At 35.3% G+C, this 23,696-nt stretch overlaps 1 protein-coding gene across 1 annotated transcript; it reads right to left on the reverse strand.

Annotated features, from left to right (window-relative positions):
• Positions 1 to 3,750: 3,750 nt before the first annotated feature.
• Positions 3,751 to 14,739, reverse strand: LOC140246919 (uncharacterized). Its single transcript, XM_072326239.1, has 6 exons — positions 14,734 to 14,739; positions 6,865 to 7,177; positions 6,223 to 6,510; positions 5,388 to 5,666; positions 4,741 to 5,040; positions 3,751 to 3,887 (listed from the first exon to the last, which is right to left on the reverse strand). The coding sequence occupies exons 1-6, from the start codon at positions 14,737 to 14,739 to the stop codon at positions 3,751 to 3,753; spliced, it is 1,323 nt and encodes a 440-aa protein (XP_072182340.1).
• Between the last annotated feature and the right edge of the window lie 8,957 nt (positions 14,740 to 23,696).

Raw genomic sequence — 23,696 nt, forward strand, 5'->3', positions numbered from 1 at the left:
TGAAAGATGAACGAAATGTATGGAGGAAGATTCGTAAACGAATACATTTTAAACTGTGAGTAGTAACATCTCAGGGATTTTAATGTTTCGATTTTGAAAAGACAAGTTATCCCATGCTGGGAAACAAAGTATAACCTTGCAGTCCTAGATCATGCATCATCTAATATCCTCCACTTACACGTCTCCCTGTCAATTAACATGATGCTTTATCTTAATACCATCTCATATATCACTGCTTTTGTTTTCACTGCTCGGCATATTACCGGTTTTATGTTGACTTTTGTCATCCTGAAATTCTTTAGCGGGATTACTCTCATTGTATTTCCTCATTCGGGCCTAAATGTATACAATACTAGATACATAGACAGGCGCAATAGATGTGTACACAGATACAGGGATCGACTTTCATGTACACTTATGCAGTCACACATAATGTTAAATACATTCGCGAGTGTTTGTGCATGCACGCTTGTATATGTATATGTATATATATATATATATATATATATATATATATATATATACATATATATATATATATATATATATATATATACTGTAATTACTTGATTTTTATAACTATGGCGGGGAAAAATTGAGAAGAATAAACTAATTTGGGTCTTGTCAATGTCTATCATTCGTGTATTCATTACAATCAACCAGGCAAAATATCTACCAACAGCTGACTAAAAGACTTCAGAAACTGTTAGCAGTCTGAAAACTCTAAAACATTTAACATGTAACCAAACGATATCGATCTATTTGTAGAGTAGAGCTTAGACGCTGAAAATAATACATTTTCACCACATGTCATATCTAAAGAGAATCTTAATATTTCATCACATTGTAAAGAAGGGCTTAAGAGGACAGGTTGCTTATTCAACTCTCTACATTGTATTGTGTTTACAGCCCACTGAAGGCAAGCTATTATGTGTATAAACATTCATTCATTGTTAAATAAAACTGGCCAAATTTATATCATCTTAAAAAAAAAAGAAACAGAAAAAAAAAGGAAATGGGTGCATGGATTTAGTCCTACCTTGTCATGCAACCATATTGAAAAGCAGTTACGCCTTTTTGCAAATTGGTTCTTCGTCTTCTCATTTATTCTTATATGCGTAAGAAGACCGTTTCGCTCCTCATTTTGGTCATCCTATTCAAAAATTTATTTTTAACAACAATAAAAACAATTACAAATGCCATGAAGAAGAGAAATGGCAAAATTTCTGGTAGCCATTCCTAAACTACTTTTTTTTTTTTAAATAGAAAATGAATTTAAGACGCCGAGAATCATTTTGACGTCGCACCTATATTAATATAATTGCAAAAACGTGTAATATGAAGACATTAACATGACTTAGAGATAGGTTATGTCATCTTATTACTTAAACGCAGTTCCTGTATATCTGCATATACATTCCCTGCATAATTCTGAGTCGTTATTACTTTTCTAATACTTTTCAAGTTTTCAATATTGGTCACAGGAATTGATTAAATGTAAAGGTGAAAACTTAAGGAAAAGATCCAAATACCCGCAGAAACACACACACACACACACACACACACACACAAACATATCTTCCTCTTGTGTCTAAAAGAAAATAAGTGATTAGAATTTGATATCTTATTGTATGTTTTCTTTGATAAACAGAGCTCAATTTACCATCATCACCGAACACAACTTTCTTACCATTAACCAAACACACTCTCCCTCTTTACATTGCCAAAACGTTAAAGACAAACATTGTTGACTACCTAAAACACCTTACTAAAAGAAAAAAAAAAAAACATTACTTCACAGTGACAGATTATTGGTTATTGAAAAGAGATATTGGAAATAACTTTCCATTGCAAATCAAGTTGACATCTACAAAATTCAATTCATTTATTTTCATACTTCTTATTTATGAGTACTACATTATTTATGAGTACTACATCTTCTGTGCGTTTGTGTACATGTGTGTGTTTAATAATATTACGAAACAGTGGGAGAGGGTGAATATGTGTACCTGTGGATGAGAGAGAAAATGGGTTCTTTCAACTGATATGTGTTGTTTCTCTGTCTGCTCTCTGTCGATATCATCTTAGACGGAACAAATCATCCGTTGACTTTGGAAGTTCAAACTAGGATGTGCAGAGGTTTATGCATCTTCCCATTTATAAAGTTGATATTATGCATGACAAAATTTAATGGAACAAATGTTCCGAAATACGTTTAAATGTAACATACTATATAGATTATGTAGATATCACCTACAAAGGGAATGAAAATAAATGTGGATGATGAAAGTTTGCAACTGTGGTATGTTACCAATGGGAAAATCAAATTACATAATGTAACTGTAGGATCTCGAGTCTTGCATTTTGAAATCGCAGATGGTTGTCATATTTTGAAATCTAAATATGTGAAATATATATAAAATATATGAAATATATTTTAGAAAAAACAAATGATATTTCGTACCAACTACGCTCTTTACTTGTTGTCCTGATAACGGTTTCTTTATTGTTACTTGTGACAATGGCTTATCAAAGAAAAGGTAAATACAGGAATTTAAATAATTCAAATGAGCATTCCTATAGTCTTTCAATACTTTTAATATACACAGAATGTGTGTGTGTGTGTGTGTGTGTGTGTGAAATGACGCTCTGTGAGCCATGAAAGTCCTACCTTGAAATGGTAAGGGATGCATCATGGACAAAGTTAAACCAGTTTAGAAAGGAACAGTTCACAATTCGTTATTTGTTGTGATTCATGACGTAATTCATATCGTTGACATGGTTGAGTGGTATCGAAGCTGACATCACAGTCAAATGTTGCCTTTATCAAGGGAGCCTCTTGCAGTATGTATATATTTTTTATTTACCTATTCTAAGTATGCAATGTTTGGTAAAAATGTCATGACATTGTTAACATAAACACAAACAAACCCACACAAACAACCGTACCAATACGAGACATTTTGGACTGTGTACACACTTATGAAACAAGACGAGAGATAGAAAGGCATCATTCTTAATCTTCATCAACTTCTCCTTACTGGTTAACATACTTTGTAGTAAAACTCCATTATGTATAAACTATAGATCCACGTTCAATGATTTAGTTCATCAGTTTAAATACTAAGCACGAATAGAGTCATGCATGAAAGTGAAATATGATATTATTGGATTGTAAATTGATTAACAATGCAGTGAAGGTGCAACTCCCAATTTGTACGCTTTAAGCACATATCATATGACTTTAAGAATTCAGTATAATTAAACGATAATACTCGCAGTAGTTGGAAACAATAATTGACATTGTTTTAAGGAAAATGAATGAGATATTTTCCTGCTTTCTCCTATTCTACAAAATTGTAACGATTTCAAAATTAAACTTTCAAACTTGGACACATCGTATCAAATCGATCAATACTCGTTAATTACATGCAGTTTACACTTGCAAACCGGCAATCCAAACTTCTCTTGGTTATATCATAGAAAATATTCTTTTTTTTCTTTGCTAAGCAGAATAAAAGACAACAAACAAATGTATTGTTTTGATAAAAGAGCGTGAAGAAAGACTAGAAAAATAAAATGAAAACTTTCATCTTACTTTTCTTAAATGATGAACAACAACAACAACAAAACAGGGTCATCATGGCAAAGTTTTGAAACGTGGATTGAAGACAAAAGTTCGGTTTTTCTCATCGGACTCAGGTAACTCAGCAGAAGAAGAGTTGAAGGTATGTAGAAGGCGTTTAATTTTCAAAAGACATTGACCTCTCTCCTCCTCATGATCACTGTCGCACAGGTCAACAACGACAGGAAGAACACGGCGACGAGCAGGGCGTACGTGGTCGACGGCTGCTGAAGAACTCCTCGTCGAAGACCAGCAATTGGACCTGTAAAACAGGACCAGATATTTAGGGAGTAAACCAAAAAAAAAAATCATTTTGAGAAATCGAAAAACTTATCGATAACACGTACAAGGTGAAAATTCAGATTTAAGGCTGCAAAATAAAACTTTTTTGCTTGGTCAAGCACACTGGTCGTATCACCTTCAGGAGATAAATGCATGTGTTTCGAGGTGTTCGATTGTTTGTTATGAGGGAAAGCTCAATAAACATTCAATCTATTTGTTGTGTAGTGTGGAAACTGTTTATGAAATTGCGGAAGATAAATTTTCTTCCATCGTTACGAGTTCAAATTTGAGTTAGAAATGGTTAACAAAAGCAGATAAACTTTGAAATTATGCCCCTATCAATAATGTCTCCGACTTGAATACTTCTCTTGCTTTTTTTTTAATTACTTCAAATTTGAAGAACACGACAAAATATCACACACAGCGTGCTTGTTAATTTTCTTCGAAATTTTCGTTATATTCTTAATAAATCCTGAGATGCATTCTTAGAAAGGTCAATGTTGCTATTAGCCAAAACTGAAAAAGGGTTACTTTAGGCTGTACTATAGATTGAATCGTAGATTGATTTAGAATAAATAAACTGAATATTAAAGGCCTGATTTTTATTACAAAGGCTAAAAAACAAAAACAAAACAAACAAACAAACAAACACACAAACAAAAAACATGTAGTATTCGAGTGACCGTAAGGACTAAAACTCATCTACATGTCTTGCAAAATAAAGTCACATTGATGTAATGCACCTCGAGTCTCACAATAATTTTTTTTTTTCGTTTTTAGTAATCATCTCTATGCTTATGGCTTGTTATTATCAGCGCATCTCTCATACTTACCTTTCTCCGAGTCAAATGTTGAACAATGTTTACGACTGGTGAAAGTCCGCCCAATCCCGTTTGTCGCGGAGCACGTGACGTTGATACAACTATTGTGTGGGCGTGGTCTGAAGAGAGCCGAGGCGCAGCTGGACGTGGAGAGCGTGGTGTTGTCGACTCCGATGGTGTAAGTGTGGAGGTGTGGGAACGGCTGGTCTTCAAGACTGACGTGACACGTGATAACGAGAATGACCTGGCTTCCTTCCCCATTGATCTCCTGGGTCTCAATGGAGAGGATGTTACTCGCTGGAGGCGCGTGACCTATGGGAGAAGATACAATGCATTTGTCTTCACCCAAACGCAGATCAAACCTCTTCTCGAGAAGTTCAATCAAAAACAATGAGAACATGATACATTATAATCATGATACAATCTTACGTAAAAGAATATAATGACATCAAACAGGTCCTTTATTTTCCCTTTAGTTGTTTTATCTCCACCCATAACAAGCTCAGTAAAAAATTCTCCAAAGCAAAACAGAATAAAGAAACCCCAAAAGCCGAAATACGAATAAAAGCACTTCAACATATTTAAACATGAACTGTGAGTGAAATAAGAAATAGTCTTTTATCATTTCTTTATATAATCTGAACCTATAAGAAATCTACCTGTTCTCACTGGGCAGTAATTCAGCGTTGAAAACGTCTCTCCGAATTGATTGATACCGGTACACGATATATCGATACACCGGTTGGGTTGGTCTTCCATGATCGTTGAAGAGGAGTTTGATCTTGACAAATTGTTTCCATCAGCGATGATTTCGAACACACTGATCGGTGGAAACGGTTGGTCGATGGGATCCACGTGACAAGAGATACTGAGATTCGTTCCCCAGTCATCCTTGTCTTCTTCTACCTTGATAGAGATGATGTTAGGCGCAGGTGGGTCTGATGACCGGAAAGAGATATACATGGCATGTGATAGGACAAAAACAACAACAAATAAACAAAGAGGTAACCAAGGATGAGTAGCACATAATGTACTTTGTGTAACATATCCATGCATAACTCTAGATCGAGCTTTATGGACAAAATGTGTGGGAAATGTGTACTAAACAATGCTATCAGTAAAGATGGCGATTGGATGGGATGTAATATAATCCAAAACGTAAGGAGACACAAATTGTCTCCTTAATTAGGTAATTACGACAATGTTATTCTTGAGCAGATTTCTTGGTAAAAGGAAACCGTCGTCAATCATAAACATTGTTTGGTTGTTTTTCAGATTAACATGAATAAAATGAGAAAAGTCCATATTACTGGGCAGAAATGAAACTCGGTATATCACAGGTAATCCCAGATTTCACCACGAATCTATAAAGTCCCAAATTATTCCAGACCATTCTAAATGATTCTCTTAATTTACTAAAACATGTACTGACATAGACAGACGGAGTAACGATAGGAGAGAAAGAGATATATTTTTGAATTTCCTATTGCTCACCCCTTGGACAATGCCTCGCCAACACGGAGGTCATTCCGACGCCATTAGTTGCGGAACACGTGACATTAATACACATGTTTGGGCGGGGTCTCAGGACGGTCGAGGTCCAGCTCGCGTTGGACAGGATGGTCCCATCAACTCCAATTGCATATGAATTGAGGTATGGGTACGGCTGGTCGGTCAGGTTCGCTCTGCACAGGATTAGTAGATTCATCTGGCGGTCTTTGTCCAGGAACTCCGAAGTCTTGATCGACAAGATATCAGCTGCTGGAGGCTCGCCACTGGTTTCTTATGGAAATAAAAGACGTGTCAGTGACAATAATAGAAGAATAATGTTCCATTTCCCACTCGTATTTAAAATACAATTATCATAGACAATGCTGGTATTATTAGAAATCCCTGTAAGAGTGTCAACATTCGCCATAACAATAAAACAGTGACACTGAGTAAAGTTCCAAAACTCTGTATGGCGGGGATTACCCGACATCAAAATAGAAGTGTCTCCAAACCAAAGCATGTGCATGTGGCAAACCTATAAAGTTATTACATCATCTCAGGTGGGTCTGGTAGACAAAAAAAAATAATAATAATGATACGAAGAATTATATAATTATATGATTCAATACTGAAATATTCTCTTACCACAGCTTTTTGTACAGTAAGTCTGTGCAGTAGTCGTGTTACCAATCTCGTTAATACCAGTGCAGGAGATTTCCACGCATCCACTGGGGAGAGGGTCAAGGGTCACGGTGGGCGAGCTTGAAGATGACCGAATGACGTCATCGATTGCAATCTCGAATGCCTCGATTGGTGGAACTGGCTGGTCACATGGGTTGACGTGACACGTGATCTTAAGGTCATTTGTTTTCTCTTCATTCTCGACATGGCTGATCTGACTCACGATGATATTGTCCGCGGGGGCGTCTGTCACATGACAAGTGGTTAACGTAGGCAGCTACTTAGTACTGTGTAAACTGTATCTTAGAGTGTATTATCTTCATCACCATGTACTTATGTGACTTTGTCTCACAAGCGTTACACAACCTGGCATATGTATAGGTAAATTAACATATGAGTACGTCAAGTTTTGCAATAGAATTGTGGAAATTAGGTCATGTGAGCAGATTCTAGGACATTCTAAATCCTGCGTTCGCGCACAATCACACAACAAAGAGTGATTAAAAAGATGCCTGAATAGATCTTTACCTTTAGCTTAAATTAACATTTTTCACATTGTTTACAATTTGTGGATTTTCTAAAGCTAACATAGTCTACTCTTAGGTTATGAACAAAGCAAAACAAAAATAATATGTCTTTTAAGGCGATTTTATTTTTTTTTTAATGCAGTGCAACGTATGAATATGACACTGTACGATGCATGCATGTATACATTGCCTGCCCAAAAATTAGTTCAAAATCAAAGACATTAAGTTCTGAAAACATTAAACTAAGTAATCTTTTTAAAGGATGAAAATTTAATATGTCGAAGGAAATTACCAGCTAAAATTATGTTCCATCTGCCTGAAACCTAAAGGTGCTCGAGATTTCAAGCTGTAAAGTTTTATTTTTTACTTTCTGAATCATCTATAGATAGGTATAGTGCTTGGAAATGACTTATTGCTCTAAATCTATAAAATACAACTTTTCATTCACTTTAACTCATTAGCAGCTTGCTTCATATTAATGTTTTTCTTCATATGTGACCCTGCACCTCAAAACAAACAAAAAGTCGCCAGACATGAATTTTTAGTTAAGACCATATTCTGAAAGAGCAGACTTTAAGCTTTAAAATGATGTATAACTCAAATCAAATGGACTCTCCTAACCTATCTAAATATTGGAAAGAAAGCACAAACTCAGGAAAAGTGTGAACTGAGAAAAGAGGCTCTGAAGTACAGTGTCTATTCAAGCGCTTAATTTTAACCAAACCGTGCTGGCTGTGCGATGAATGGGAAAAAAAACAGGAAGTAAACCACCAGAGTAACAACAATGAAGGGATTATCAAATTAAACAGAAACTAAGCATGCCTCATTAACACATTCTGTCCATAATTAATGCCAACTTTCAAAGCAGTAGCACTATCCTTTCAAAAGTTATTAGAGTTGAAAGTGAAGAGTGTGGACAAGGTTTTTCAGAAATGAAAAAGGGATTCTAAAGACACACCTAATCACACTATTCTACCAAAAATGTTCGAGATAAACTGCTAAAAAAACACACTTTCCTGCCCGTTTTATGATACCAAATTTTAGCATAATGTAAAAGAAGACTTGCTCTTTCAGAAAATAGGAAAAAGTCAAGTTCGGCTAGGTTGACCCATTTCACTTATTTTCAGTCCTCACGCAAAATCAGTGTGTGCGACTTTATGTTCGTTTTGAGGTGCACGGTCACATATGCTTGTGGAATAAAATAAACCATACGTTTTTTAGAAAGTTTACAGTCTGGATGCTTGAGAAATTACAAACTTGAAGTCAATAATTCCCAACTTTGTCTGTCCTTAGATCTAATGAAAAATAATTTATACTATGCATTGCGTATTAATGTCCATATCATGTTACTGGCTATTAATGACATTCGCTTTATTAACTGAGCCCTTCTTTGTTGATAATATTGCTAGTGTGCGTGTTAAGACATTATTTGTGTAAATATCGGCTAATCTTCAATGCGTGCATGCTTACCTTCGGATTCTTTATTCTTTCAACATGTTCAAATAACAAATCAAATGATCGACTGGTTGATTTTTTTGAGTCCAATGATATTTTTTATAAACACCAGTATGGCTTTCGTAAAAGATACAGTACGAAATTGTCTTTAATTGATCTTGTAAATACACTAATGACATCACTTGATGAAGGAAAAGTAACACTTGGTATCTTTATAGATTTTAAAAAGGCTTTTGATACGATAAATCATGATATTATTCTATGTAAACTGGGCCATTATGGTATTCGTGGAATTCCACTTCAATGGTTTGCTGATTATCTGTCCAACAGATCTCAACTGCTATCTTATAGAGGAATGGTCTCGACACCGAAGACTATAACTTGTGGTGTCCCTCAAGGGTCAGTTTTGGGGCTTACACTCTTTTTGATATTTATAAATGATTTGCCACGCTCTTCCTCTTTCTTTAAATTCAGATTGTTTGCTGACGACTCAAATATTTTTCATACTTATGCTGCTCGCCAAAAAGAAATAGATGTGAATGAAGTAAATGAAAACCTGCACAAAGTTCAAACTTGGTGCAATGCCAATAAAATTACAATCAATTTAAATAAAACAAATTATATGGTAATAAGAAGAAAACGTCAGATAGTTGCGATGAGGGGTGCAATAAAACTATCTGACACAGACATTGATGAAGTGAGTGCTGCATCCTTCATCGGAACTCAGATTGACTGTCATCTTACTTGGAAACCTCACATTCAATTGGTAAATAAATGTGTTCGAAGGAAAGTAGGTGTATTGTATAAATTAAGACAGTATGTTCCGCAGCGCATTCTTGTGCTTTTGTATAAATCTTTTATACAACCACACATATTATATGGTATTGAGGTATGGGGCAGTACTTATAAATCTCACCTAAATTGTATACATATTTCTCAAAAAATGGCTCTGAGAGCTTTAACATTTTCGACTTTACGAACGCATTCAGAGCCATTGTTCCAACGATTCAAACTTATAGATGTTGTTAGGTTACATAAGTTTTCAGTTTTAACATTTATGTACGATCTCTGCAATGGAACTTTTCCGCACCCACTGTATGAATATTGCCAAATTGTGCATCATACTTACAGGACAAGAACAAATGAAAAAAGAATGTTGTACTTACCAAAATTTAGAACCACACAGGGACAATTTTCGATTTCTTACTTAGGACCAAAAACTTTGGAACACATTGCCACGAGAAATGCGTGAACAAAGCAAAAGATCTACATTTCGTAAATGCCTTGTAGATTTCCTACTCTGATAGATATTATACTGTAACAAGTATGATTAGTTTTCTATGTTAGAAAATGAATGATGTACATTGTATAAATATTAACAGCCATTTCAACCATGCAATAATTTTTTCTTTTGTGTTTAGCTTTTTAGTATGACGATCAAGGTGACCAATCTCGACTAGCACTTGTGCTAACTTTTGGTTCCCTTGTTACCAACAACTTTGTAGAATTATGCTACACGTATCATATCTAAATATAAATCTCAAATGTCATCCTTTAATTATGTATTGTAAAGGAGTAATAGATAAGTATTTTTTTTCACATATGTAAGTAATTATACAATAATGTTATGATTGAAAATGTACATGCTCGATTGTTGTTGCTAATAAAACTTCAAACTTCAAACTTCAAACTTCAAATTGTCGAGGCATTCAATGCCTGATTATCATTAACGTACAAACAAAATCACCAGGGGATATGAAAGTGTTACTTCTATGTTAGACAATACGCAGCAGTGTAACAGAATAAGGAGAGAGAGAGAAAAAAAAAACATGTTTCTAATATTTAGTTCCAAGTATTCTATACAAGCCACTTGTAGAGTGATTTGAGAGCTGGTGTGACGTAACAGTGCTTGAGTGAGAGAGCTACATTCTCTAATTCAAGTAGCTTTGCCAATATTTTGAGGAAAAATGACAAAGAGGCCATATCAGAATTTCATTCGGGATGAAATTAATGCATGAACAATTTACTCAGTAGCACAACGGTGTATTAAGATATTTACCGAGAAGACCTAAACTGCGTAACTGGTAGTGAAATAATTTTGTGTGTTTAATCAACCCCGAGATATTATCGAGGTCCTTTTTTTCGACAGGATTTAACAACTTGAGATCCTGTGATTTACCACCAGCACACACTTATTCCATTGTAACCTTCTAATAAAGCCAAAATTTGCATAAATAAAATAAATATGTACGTGTATATAAATATGATGTCACTATACACCCTGATATGGTGATTATAAGTGAATGAATGAATGGAGTAATTAGTGGATGAATGAGTGAATGAATAAGTGAAAGAATAGATAAATAAATAAATAACCCGAAAGAGACAAATGAGCGAACGGTACAACATGAGAGCGTCTAGCATCAACAGCAACATCATTGACAAACCATATTCACCATATCTAGCTGCTTCAAGAAGACATACTTACAATGGACTTCTAACGTTTTGGACTGTTCACTGCTCTGAAGGTTGCACTGTAGGACGCCCCCATGGTCCGCTTCCGTGGGAATTAATGTCAAGTCGCTACGAACGTTGTACGCATCTACACTGCCGGTTCCTTAGCATGGAAAAAGAAACCAGATAACATTAAAGGTTCGTTTTGTCGAATACTCACTCAAAATTGACGTGACGGCAAATTGCCTAAAGAAAATTCACAGTTATAGTTCACAGTTATAGCAAAATAATTGGCGGTTCCTTAAAACGGAGAAAGGGAAAACGATAGTTACCAGGATATTATTAAAGGTTGGATGCACCAATAATTCACTCCAAATGTTACTTGTGTCCATTAAGACCGCGTTGTCAAATCCTGCCAGCATACTCACTTGTAAATCAAAATTTGAATTACTTTTGAAGACGGATTAATGTCACTATTAATTTATAATCTATCATTATCCCTGTCCCACGAGCGTATGGATTGGGATGAAATGAAATGGCATCAAAAGTCGACCTTTATTTAGAAACACCTTCGATGAAGCCTTTCCATTGACGAATGAATAACTTGAACAATTGAAAATTTGAAAAATTGCATTATTGCAATACAGTTAGTTTGCCTGTTATGATTGCACTCTCTTAATCTTTGTTTCCTCTATTATAAAAGAAAGAAAACGAACTGCATTGGTTTCGTATGTATATGCAAATGCTATATTGTACTTTATACTTTTGTTGGAAATGAAACAAAATGAAATGACATGAAATATAATGAAAATAAAAGACTGAAATATCGGCGAAAAAGAATTTGGAACAACCAGATTATAGAATGAATATTTTGAATCAAATCAATTCATATGATTTGCGTGTATGTGTGTGTGTGTGCGGGGGGGGGGGGGGGGCTGAAGAACTAGTAATGACTTCTTCGAAAATCAACCAGAGAACTGATGGTTTTAGGTCCCTTTAGAAGGAACAGGCAATAAGGATAACGGGACTTTCCTCAGAGCACAACCACTGTTACATGTTACATGTTGTATTTACATGTTAATACGGTAATACAATCTGTATAGAACCAGGGGGGTTAACCCTAACTAGGCCGGGCTATTTAGGTAGATGATAGAGCCGGGGGGGGGGGGGGGGCACACACATTGCCTATGATGTAATCTAAAGTACCATGAAGTTAATTTTTTAAAAAATTATCATTTACATGACATTACATGAAATCAGACAATTTGGTATAAATCACTAAGTAAAGCTCAAAACAAGCACATTTTTGTGTAAATATTCTTTTTAGTGTCCTTATCAAATGTAAGAGAAAAAAATTGCGCAATCAGAAGAAAATTCCTAAGTATTTTAATGTTTTTTGAATTTCTTATGTATTTCTTTGTTTTTTCGACTTAATGTTTTTCATTGTTTTTTCAATGAAATTTGTCCGCGACATCATTCCGAACAAGAAAATATGTTATTCATTGATTTTAATCAATAAAACCCCAAAATAACCGAGCTTTTCTGAAATTTGCCTGTAAACACAGTTTGCATTGAAATTGTACACGAATTCACGTTTTTGAGCAATTTTTGGTCTGACATGCACGTGCATATTTGCGCGCAACTTCGGAACCGCGGACCCGGGCATCACAAATTTGGTGTCAAAAGATGCGGGAGACTCGAAAGAAAAAAGTCATGAAACGTCGCGGCGATAGCTTTTCGCGATAGCAATACATAGCGCGAAACGTTGAGGGGGGGGGGGGCCTCGGAGCCCCCCCCCCCCCCGGCCTAGTTAGGGTTAAAGCGCCCTTTCAATTTCCCTGCCTGCAGAAAACACTCACACACACACACACACACACATACGTATACAAAGCAATAAGAGAAACGTCATCTTTGATATACAGGAATTCAGATATATACACATTAGTTACGAAATCAAGATAATAGCATAATGGACAATAACGTTATCATGACCGACAACAGCTTGAGATTTCGTGAATTAATAATTCCAACTTACTGTCTCCTTCACACCTCACTCCGGCGTCTAAACTGTGATCACAAGTAGTATCACATCCCCAGTATGTTCGAGGGCATTGAAGCAGGGAGTTTTCCGTTCCATCACAACCAACCTCTTGAAGCAAGATTTGTCCAGATCCCTGTCCGAAATGGGCTCCCCTATAATGATCTGAGGCCGATGGGTAGCCGAGCTCTCTGCACACCACGTTCGCGTCGTTGATATCCCAGCAAGCGTCACACACCGTACCCCACTGCCCGTCACACAATATTTCAACTCGGCCCTCCCTTTCGTTTGATCCACCTACCAGTCTCACTACAAACAAAATAAAGGTAAAATGAAATTTACATAAAATGAAAAATAAAGAAATGATAACAGAAACATACGGTATACCCTATTTAACGCAATGTTTTGTGTTAAGTTTACTTATCAGCTTTAATTGTACTTCACACAAATTCTACATTAATTGGAAAACTGAATGACCAATAGATCCATGTATAGTCCTACATGATGAGAAATAATTGTGTTCAGGTGTTTGTGTGTGTATGTGTGTGTGGGGGGTGTGTTTGTGTGAAAAGAGAGAAATTTTGTGAATATAATTGTTCTAAAAAGTATAGGATGAAATCACCGTGAGTTCTTCCAGTAATTTCTCGGCAAAGAATAACCGAGCAAATAATTCTATACTGCTGAGAGTAATGAAAGATAAGACGGCTAGATAACCGTGATTCAGCTGCATTATTAGTATAGGGCTGTTGGTCTTGCATGGAGACCAGTTAAATAGTATGGGGAATAGAGAACGAAAAAAATATATTGCCCTAACATTATCTTTTAAGGACTCATGATATTGATCGTTGAAATGGAAGGGTTTCTAAACTAAGGTGGTTAGATTACTGTACAAAGAATGGTAAAATTCAAAGTCACAACATTTGGCAAATAATTGTTTATTAAAATGAGATGAGATGCATGGCAGTATACATATTGGTATGGGAAGGCTACTGTGTGATTTTTTTTTTCTCAATAGGAAGAAGTTCATTTGAAACCTTTTCTTCGAGGTTTTGGAAGAAACAGCATGAACAGTTTCTTGTGTGCCATAGAAGGTAATGTTTATTGGAATAAGGAGATGTTTTCTTTCAATGTGCTAAATAATGTCAGATTTTAAACACAAACTAAATAATATTACTTTCTCTCTCTTGATAATTCAAGGTTTCCCATTGTAGAATAGTTCATGCATTGAAGCAAGATAAATGCTTAAATCTTGTCTAACATGGACGTCGATGCACGAACATTAATGCATGTTTCGCTCCAGCCTAAATGCTTGATGTGTGTTTTGGAACATTATCAAGATTTCAAGCTGCATGTACTCACCCGCATAACCGTCGCACGTACTTGTTCCACCAAAGCAGTTTAGTGTGGCCGCTATACTATTGAACTTGGTCTGACTCTGTTAGTTAGCATTTGATGCCCATCTAAACCACGTTGCGTCATCTTCTTATCGAGTTTGAAATGGTGATTTCTTAGAAAGAATAGATAAAGAGAAGAGTCGGGAGAAATCCTTATAACTGATTCACTGAAATAGCAGAAAATACAATTCGTTGCTTCATATTATTAACATGAACTTTGTGGCCGAAATGACTGTCATTTCCGTCTGTCAGAAATTTAAACCTGGCCGAGAAGATCATCTTATGGTCATGTAATCGTTTATGATGCTTATCTCACAAGCAAGTATCCTCATCACTACTGATACACTCTTTCTTTTGCTTATCATACACGACTATAGTGATACAAAACACCAAATATACATCACCGCCTATGCATTGAACTGGCAGAAAATAAACTCTTAATAAACAATTAATTTGGGGAGTCATCCTATGAACGCACATGGATTCGGCCTTCAATATATGCCAGACTGAAATTCAGTGTAATGTCTATGCATGTACAAACTACAAACTGTATTTGATCAGAAAATAATGATAATGTGGTTTTTCTACTTGCCGTAATAGGGACGTTATGTCGTGAAACCCTTCGCTCTCCTAGCACACGCTGTCTGGAAATATAACGAAGTTTACTTTCGAACCCCTACCTACCCATTTTTGGCACTCATATCACCGCAGGTAAGTAAACAAGTATTCAACACTAGACACCTTCTATAAAAGAAGAAAATTTCATCCTTAAGAGGTGTTTAAAAGCCTATTTCTATGATTACTCATTATTGTAGGTGAAAGTTCACTTCCGCTTTCAACCGCCAATGTTTTTCCCTTTGGCCGTCTTGTGGCGAACTTCATTATCGTTTTGCTCATTTCGACGATTTAAACATTCTCGAAACTTGCAACAGATTACCTATTATTTTACACAAGATGTAAAGAATCTATACCCGTGTTAGCCTGATTATTTCCAGGACTTCAGACTCTGCATTAGTCGTTTTTTTGTTTCTCAATAATACAAGTCTCGGCTGGTACAAGAAGGTTAATTGTAACCTTTATAAGAAACGGGCAGAAACCGAATATCTCCAGACACCAGTAACGGTCATTTGATTCAACATTGGTCAGTCTTTCAAGTGGTGGTACCACGTCCTAAACAAGTATACGGTCAAGACAATCTGATCATGGAATTGTTTGCATTTATCTACTTATTTGACTATTTTCGCGGTCAGTCTATTAACACACACCGTAGAGGGGCCGTTATGAAAGGCTCGAAACCTGCCAAATGTCTCTCTTGGAATTATTTATCACCATGCCTTAAAAGAAGCCGATTTGTCCTATTTAGAAATATGAAAGTGGCAAATAGGGTGCAATTTAGTGAAGAGTGATTCTTTCGGGTAAGTTTGCCTTATATGTCAACCGAAGAGAGTGTTCACTTAGACGAAAAAATTGACGATTTTGTTTCGCTCTCTTGATATCGGTCAAAGTTCACATCCGATCAACCTGCGCATTAAGTTACTCAAATAATAATGGTACCCTCATCATCATTGAGAGCTAAACAGAAAGTTATAGACATTGTCAGTTAGGGAAAATCACTTTATGCGCTGTGTATGGGATTACAAAAAACAGTGGTTCTTGGCATCTGTTAAAAGCAGCAATTTCTCGCGCTTTCTTCGTTGTTATTTGGCCGGTATTCTACTTGACAAAATTTCTTTTGATAACCATTGTCGAAGGAAGACGAAATACCAGTCCATTTTTTGATGTATTTGTATTAATATTTTGTAATCTGCAAGCAATAGAATTATTATGAGGGTACAGTTGGATTTCAAAAATGTTTTGTGTATACTTTCTTGCAGAAAGTGTTATTAGGCAAATTTTTTTCTCATGTTCATGTCTCCCCTATATACTCCTTAGATTGTCCGTTGAGAGTCTGTAGAGTTTCTTCCTTTTCACTCAGCTGAGCTCCGATGCACGGAAGACGAATCTTACATCCAATATTTCTTGAAATCCATCAAATCTTTGACTTCGGTATTTGTGTACTGGTAGAGGAAGTGTCTGTTCTTCTTCAGACATCATGCTAAGTGGAATAAACGAGCTATTTGTGGAATAAATGTGGGGAAATCCATCGAGGGTGTCTCACTAGGTGAAAGGTTACTTCCGTCTGGGCTTCCAGGTTTGATTTCTGAAGCGTTTTCTGTCTCTGTTTTTTGTTGTGTCATTTTCCTTTGCAAAATTTCAGTTTCTATTTATATCAGAACAAATTGATGTCACAGATAGATGTAAGTAAGTGAAAGAAATCAAATTTTAATATCATTTTTTCCATAAATTTCTCAAAATGCTCACGAATCACTGTTATGTCCAAACACACACAAACGCACACGCCGTAATTTCCAAGCAGCCATTTGTGTAGCCTTTGCTTTAACGTTTTTCTTGTGAAATGTATTGTAGGTGGATTGATAAATGTAGACTTATGGTGAATAATGGCAGGGAAACTTTGTAAGGACACGTCATCATCATTTGTGTGCATTTATGAGCTTATGAATTTTAGAATGACAAATATATAAATAAATAAATAAATATATATATATATATATATATATATATATATATATCACATAGGTACATAATTTTTTATGTATGTCTATTTCATTTTTATGACCTGAAATGGCACTGTTTTACTAATGAAAAGTTTGCAAAAATTCAAGTTTTATCTGCCTTGGCACCATGCCGACACGTTGATCTCGATATGGCGGGGAGCAGAAAATGACACCAAATTTGCACCACAAAAGTCTTTTTTTTTTTAACCTGCTCCTGCATTTTTACAGATGTAAATTGTACGCTTGGGTGGTTTGCATATCTGCTTAGAAGTCCTTAAAGTGATAGATTGGAATACCATTTCCTCTAAAATCATCGTCCAATCTACTAACGTGATGGTTGTACTATATCTTGGACGATGGCACTGCTAGCGGTGGTGAACCCTTCTGTGATTTGAACGCTATTCAAGTGCCAGGTTGGCGCTCCCCAGCCGGGGACGTCATTTCCTGTGCAAACCGCGGTGTCTTCACGGCCAGCCCGTAGAGGCGATGGTACCTCGAGGTTCAACGTTATTCCAGCTGCAACAGAAATGTAGGAAGATCGGTCGATAGATCCCAGGAAAATTGAGCTTGACAAAGTGAGGAAAATGTTTTATACCTATGAGACACATTTGACTGTAACACACCCAATAAGAAACAATAAGATTTTTTCGGGAGTTTGAATATCTTTATGCCCTCTGAACGTTTATGCCCGTTAACGTGCAAATCTTTTCACCCTGCTTATTCTGACTTTGCGGTTGCACACAGAAACACGTACCAAAACGACGAAAAGTTTGACAAAAGGGAGAAGAAAAACAAACAAACCAAGTCTTAAACTATGCTTACCACCGAAGTGAATGTTTATGAAAAGAAGCCCCAACCGCATCAACACTCGGTTGTCAATCATTGTGAGTAGATTCCTGTATGATATGAAAATCCTGGTGAATAGAATCGGAAAAAAAAAATCAGTCAATCAATCTATTAATCAATGACAACACGAATTAAAACAAGCGAGGCAATAAAAGACCTATCAAACGCAAAATCGTTATATTCAATTAACGTGGTTTTACGAGGAGTTGATAATATGCCTAATGTGAATATTAGTATTTCGAAGAGAAACGAAAGTCTGCATTGGTTAATCTATTTCCTCACACCTACTCTCGAGTATGCGTTTCTGAAAAAAACGATGAAAAGCTGAAGCCGTGAAAAAGTTGACAATCTCCAGACATAAACTTGTCTACCTCGTTTACCACAAAGATCGAATTAAATCTAGTTCAATACCATGCATTCAAGATGTCTGCTTTAATGGAGTCGGGGGAAGGTACGTGCACATGAAAGAGGCTACTCACGTGATGAAATCCGCAAGATTCATCCGCGCAACGTGATGAGTCATTTAGTTTCCTGCTTCAAAAGCTAACACATTTTTTTTTTCTTTAATAGGATCTGGTTCTTATATCTTACTTCAAATGGATATTCATTTGATGACCTCTTCATCTTACAGCTTCAGTGAAGGATATCAGATTTAGAGCGCACATCCTTGTCTGCCTTACACTCGTATCACATGTGAATAATTTATTTCCTATCAAATATGATAAAGTGTAGTTTAAATATATCGATGAATGGTTTACTTTCGGCAACTTCTAGCCTGTAGTTTAGAAAGACAGGGGAAAAAATCAAGCAATTTTGCAATGGTGGTGAATCTTGGTAATCAACGTTTGCAGTGTCTTGTTCTTTTTTATTTTAAGTAGTGGACGTTTCTTAGCAAACTACTAAATGGTGTTTAGATTTGGAAAAAATGTAACACAAATCAAACATTTGCACTGACGTAAGTATGTAGGAATGAAAGAACTTGATGTAAGGCATTCATTTACATTTATATACATTAGTCATTTCATTTGACACAAGTTTTAAGGGATTTTCAAAACAATAGATTAATTTTCACATCTCTGCAAACATCACGATTATCAGGCACATTCAAGAGTCACCTCAAAATGCATTTGATCTGAAAAAGAAACTAAAGAAAAAATACCATTGGCTTCTGAGTAATTTGAATTGGATGAAACTCATTGCAATGTAATTGACTCATGCCGTAAATTATAGACGTACTCAGACAGGTGTGTCCAACTTTTTAGAAGGTGTTCTATAAATTATCCATTAACAACATCCGTTTCATTCATTTACATATGAAAGATGAAAGAAAAGTATGGAGAAAGGTTCATAAACGAATAAATTCTAAAAAATTGAGTAGTAACATCTCAGGGATTTTAATGCTTCGATTTTGAAAAGACGAGTTATCCCACGCTGGGGAACAAAGTATGACCTTACAGTCCTAGATCACGCATCATCTAACATCCTACACTAGCTCTCCCTGTCAATTAACATGATACTTTATCTTATACCATCTCATATATCACTGCTCTTGTTTTCACTGCTCGGCATATAACATGTTTTATGTTGACTTTTGTCATCCTGAAATTCTTTAGCGGGATTGCTCTCATTGTACTTCCTCATTAGGGCCTAAATGCATACGATAAAGATACATAGACAGGCGCAATAGATGTGTACACAGATACAGGGATCGACTTTCATGTAAAGTTATGCAGCCACACATAACATTAAATACACGTGTAAGTGTGTGTACATGCACGCTTGTATATATGTATATATATATATATATATATATATATATATATATATATATATATAACTAATATATATATATATATATATATATGTATATATGCGTACTTTCAGATATAATATAATGACTTGATTTTTATAATTATGACGGAAAGAAAAATGAGAAGAATAAACTTATTTGGGTCTGTCAATGTCCATCATTCATGTATGCATTATAATCAAAGAGACAAAATATCTTATAACAGGTGACTAAGGACATCGCAAACTGTATAGCAGTCTGAGGGCAAACTGTTTTTTTTTTTCTTCTTCTTAAACTAAGGAGTTGTTTCGTTCAAAATCCTGCATTGCTATTAGAAACACTGGTGAAACAGAAAGTAAATACATTTTTGGTGAAAATGATCATGCATTATTTTGGCCTCGTGTCTGATATATGCCATCTCCTCTTATCCAATATTTCCAAGCATACGGTTTACGTTTGGAATTTTCAAGCCCAGTCTCCATGCAGTGAGTGTTTTTCCTCGGGAACAACTCGCGTATACAATAACTATATTCGTTTTTTGTGTGTCAGTATTTATGTGTATTCGCTGCTCACTAAAACTGGCCAAATGTGTACCATCTTTAAAAAAAAGAAGGGGGAGGGGGGTTCCGAACAATATTGTTTGAATTAATGATATATACTGCAGCAGTTGAAATTCATGCAGGTAAATGGGTGTATGGAATTTAGTCCTGCCTTGTCTTGCAACCATATTGAAAAGCAGTTACGCCTCTTTATTCTGATATACGTAAGAAGACCGTTTAGCTCCTCATTTTGGTCATCCTATTCAATAATTTATTGTGAACACCAATAACATATGCCATAAAGAAGAGAAATGGCAAAATTTCTGGTAGCCATATTTTTAAATACCTTTAAAAAAATCAAAATGAATTTAAGACGCCGAGAATCATTTTGACGTAGCGCCTATAATGTAATTGCAAAAATGTGTAATATGAAGACATAAATATGACTTAAAGATAGGTTATGTCATATTATTACTTATACGCAGTGCCTGTATATCTGTATCATTCTTTGCATAATTCTGAGTCGTTATTACTTTCTAATACTTTTCAAGTTTTCAATATCGGTCAAGGGAATCGATTATTAAAATGTAATGGTGAAAACGTAAGAAAAAGATCAAAATACTCATATAAACACATACTCACACTCACACATACATACAGACATGTCTTTCTCTATTGTCTAAAAGAAAATAAGTGATTAGAATTTGATATCTTATTGTATTTTTTCTTTGATAAACAGAGCACATTTACCATTATCCAGGAACACAGCTTTCTTACCATTACCCAAACACACTCTCACTCTTTACACTGCAAAAACGTTAAAGACAAGCATTGTTGACTATCTAAAACGCCTTACTAAAAGAAAAAAAATAACTTCATAGTGACAGGTTATTGGTTATTGTAAAGGGATACGTAAAATAACTGTCCATTGCAAATCAAGTTGACAACTACGAAATTCAATTCAATTCATTTATTTTCATACTTCTCATTTGTGATTACTACATTAGAAAATAAGTTATCTTCTCTGCGTGTGTGTGTGTTAAATTACTACAAAACAGTGGGAGAGGGACGAGTGAGATTGTGTAACTGTGGAGGAGAGAAAATATGGGTTCTTTCAGCTGATATGTGATGTCTTTCTGTCTACATCCGTTGACTTTGAATGATCAAACTCAAAAAGTGCACAGGCTTATTCATCTACCAATATATTAAGTTGATATGATGCCTGGAAAAATTTAATGGAACGAATGTTTCGAAAATACTTTTAAATGCAACATAGTTTATAGATCATGTAGATATCAGCTACAAAGAGAATGAAAACAAATGTGGATGATGGAAGTTTGCTTTTGTGTCATGTTACTAATGGGAGAATCACTTTTTATTGTAGGAAATAGACTCGCATTTTTAAATCGCAGATAGTTTTCATATTTTGAAACCTCATTACCGATTTCTGATACAACCGTACCAACTACGCTCTGTGCTTGAATACTATTTTCAATCGCGACTTGCGATTAGTAAAAAAATGGCTTATCAAGGGAAAGTCAAATACAGGAATTCAAGTCATTCAAATGAGTATTTCAATAGTCTTTCAACACACACACACACACACACACACATGCACGGACACACACACACAATCTCTCTCTCTCTCTCTCTCTCTCTCTCTCTATATATATATATATATATGTATATATATGTATATATACATGTGTGTGTTTGTGTGTGTGTGTGTGTGTGTGTGTGTGAGTGAGTGTGTGAAATGACGCTCGGTGAGTCGTGAAAACCGTACCTGGGAAAGGTATATAAGGGATGCACCATGGACAAACTTAAACCTGTTTAGAGAGGAACAGTTCGCAACTCGTCATTCGTTGTGAGTCATGACGTCATTCGTATTGTTGAGTGGTATCGAAGCTGACATCACACTCAAATGTTGCCTTTATGAAGGGAGTCTCTAGAGACTTGCATTATATTCCTTTTTTATTTAGTTATTTTAGGTACGCAATGTTCAGTAAAGTTGTCATGATATTGTTAACATGAACACCAACACACTCACACACACACACACACACACACACACACACACAACCGAACCTACACGGGACATTTTGGACTAATACTTATGAAGAGTTTGTTCGCAAAAATCGATAAGTCCATTTTTGAAGATTTTTGAAGTATGGTCTCTGTCATAAAGTACAATATAATACCTTTAGAATGATATATTTGTTACTAAATATAAAGGTACATTTTTTGAAGTTATGGTCAAAAGAAGCAAACACTTTCTTATGGTTCTCTTTATTTTTCTTGACCTTTAATCGCAAATATCTCCATTTGGCAAATATGGACTTATCGGTTTTTGCAAACAAACTCTTCAACTGGAACGCACTTATGAAACCAGACGAGAGATAAAAAGACAACATTGTCAATCTTCAGCAAACTTTTATTTACTGAGTAACATATTTTGTAATCACATTCTGGTATTTAAAACTACATAGATCCACGTTAAATGATTTAGTTCATCGGTTTAAATACTAAGCAAGAATAGAGTCATGCATGAAAGTACAATCTTATTGCCTTGTTCAATGATTAACAATGCAGTGACGGTGCAACTCCCAATTCATAGGTTTTAAGCACATATCATGTGACTTTAAGATCAGTATAATAATTTCAGTATAATTAAACGATAATACTCTGAGAAGTTGGAAACAATAATTGATATCGTTTTTTAAAGAAAATGAATGAGACATGTTCTTGCTTTCTAATTATTTATGTATTTATTGTTTTATTAATATTGGAAGCAACTAATTTCAAAATGAGGCTTAAAAACGATACTCTATGCCAACAAAGTGCTAAATTAGTAAATTGATAAAGATACGAGCATATTGATGTGCCACATTTATTATACAAAATTGTCACAATTTCAAACTTAAACTTTCAAACTCAGTCACATCGTATCAAATCGATCAATACTCGTTAATCACGTGCAATTTATACTTGGAATAGGCAATCCAACCTCCTCTTGGGTTAACAATAGAAAATAATTTTTCTTTGACTAAGCAGAATAAAAGACAACAAACAGATGTAATGTTTTATAAATGAACATGAAGAAAGGCTAGTAAAATAAAATAAAACTTTCATCCTCTTT

Source organism: Diadema setosum, chromosome 3 (genome assembly GCF_964275005.1).
Source record: "Diadema setosum chromosome 3, eeDiaSeto1, whole genome shotgun sequence".
NCBI classification, from domain to species: Eukaryota; Metazoa; Echinodermata; class Echinoidea; order Diadematoida; family Diadematidae; genus Diadema; species Diadema setosum.

Excerpts from the sequence above, each read along its gene's own strand:
- LOC140246919 (XM_072326239.1), bottom strand. Across the intron at positions 5,667-6,222 it reads GGCGAGGCATTGTCCAAGGG|ACCCACCTGCGCCTAACATC; the intron begins GTGAGCAATAGG and ends TCCGGTCATCAG. Across the intron at positions 5,041-5,387 it reads TTACTGCCCAGTGAGAACAG|GTCACGCGCCTCCAGCGAGT; the intron begins GTAGATTTCTTA and ends CTTCTCCCATAG.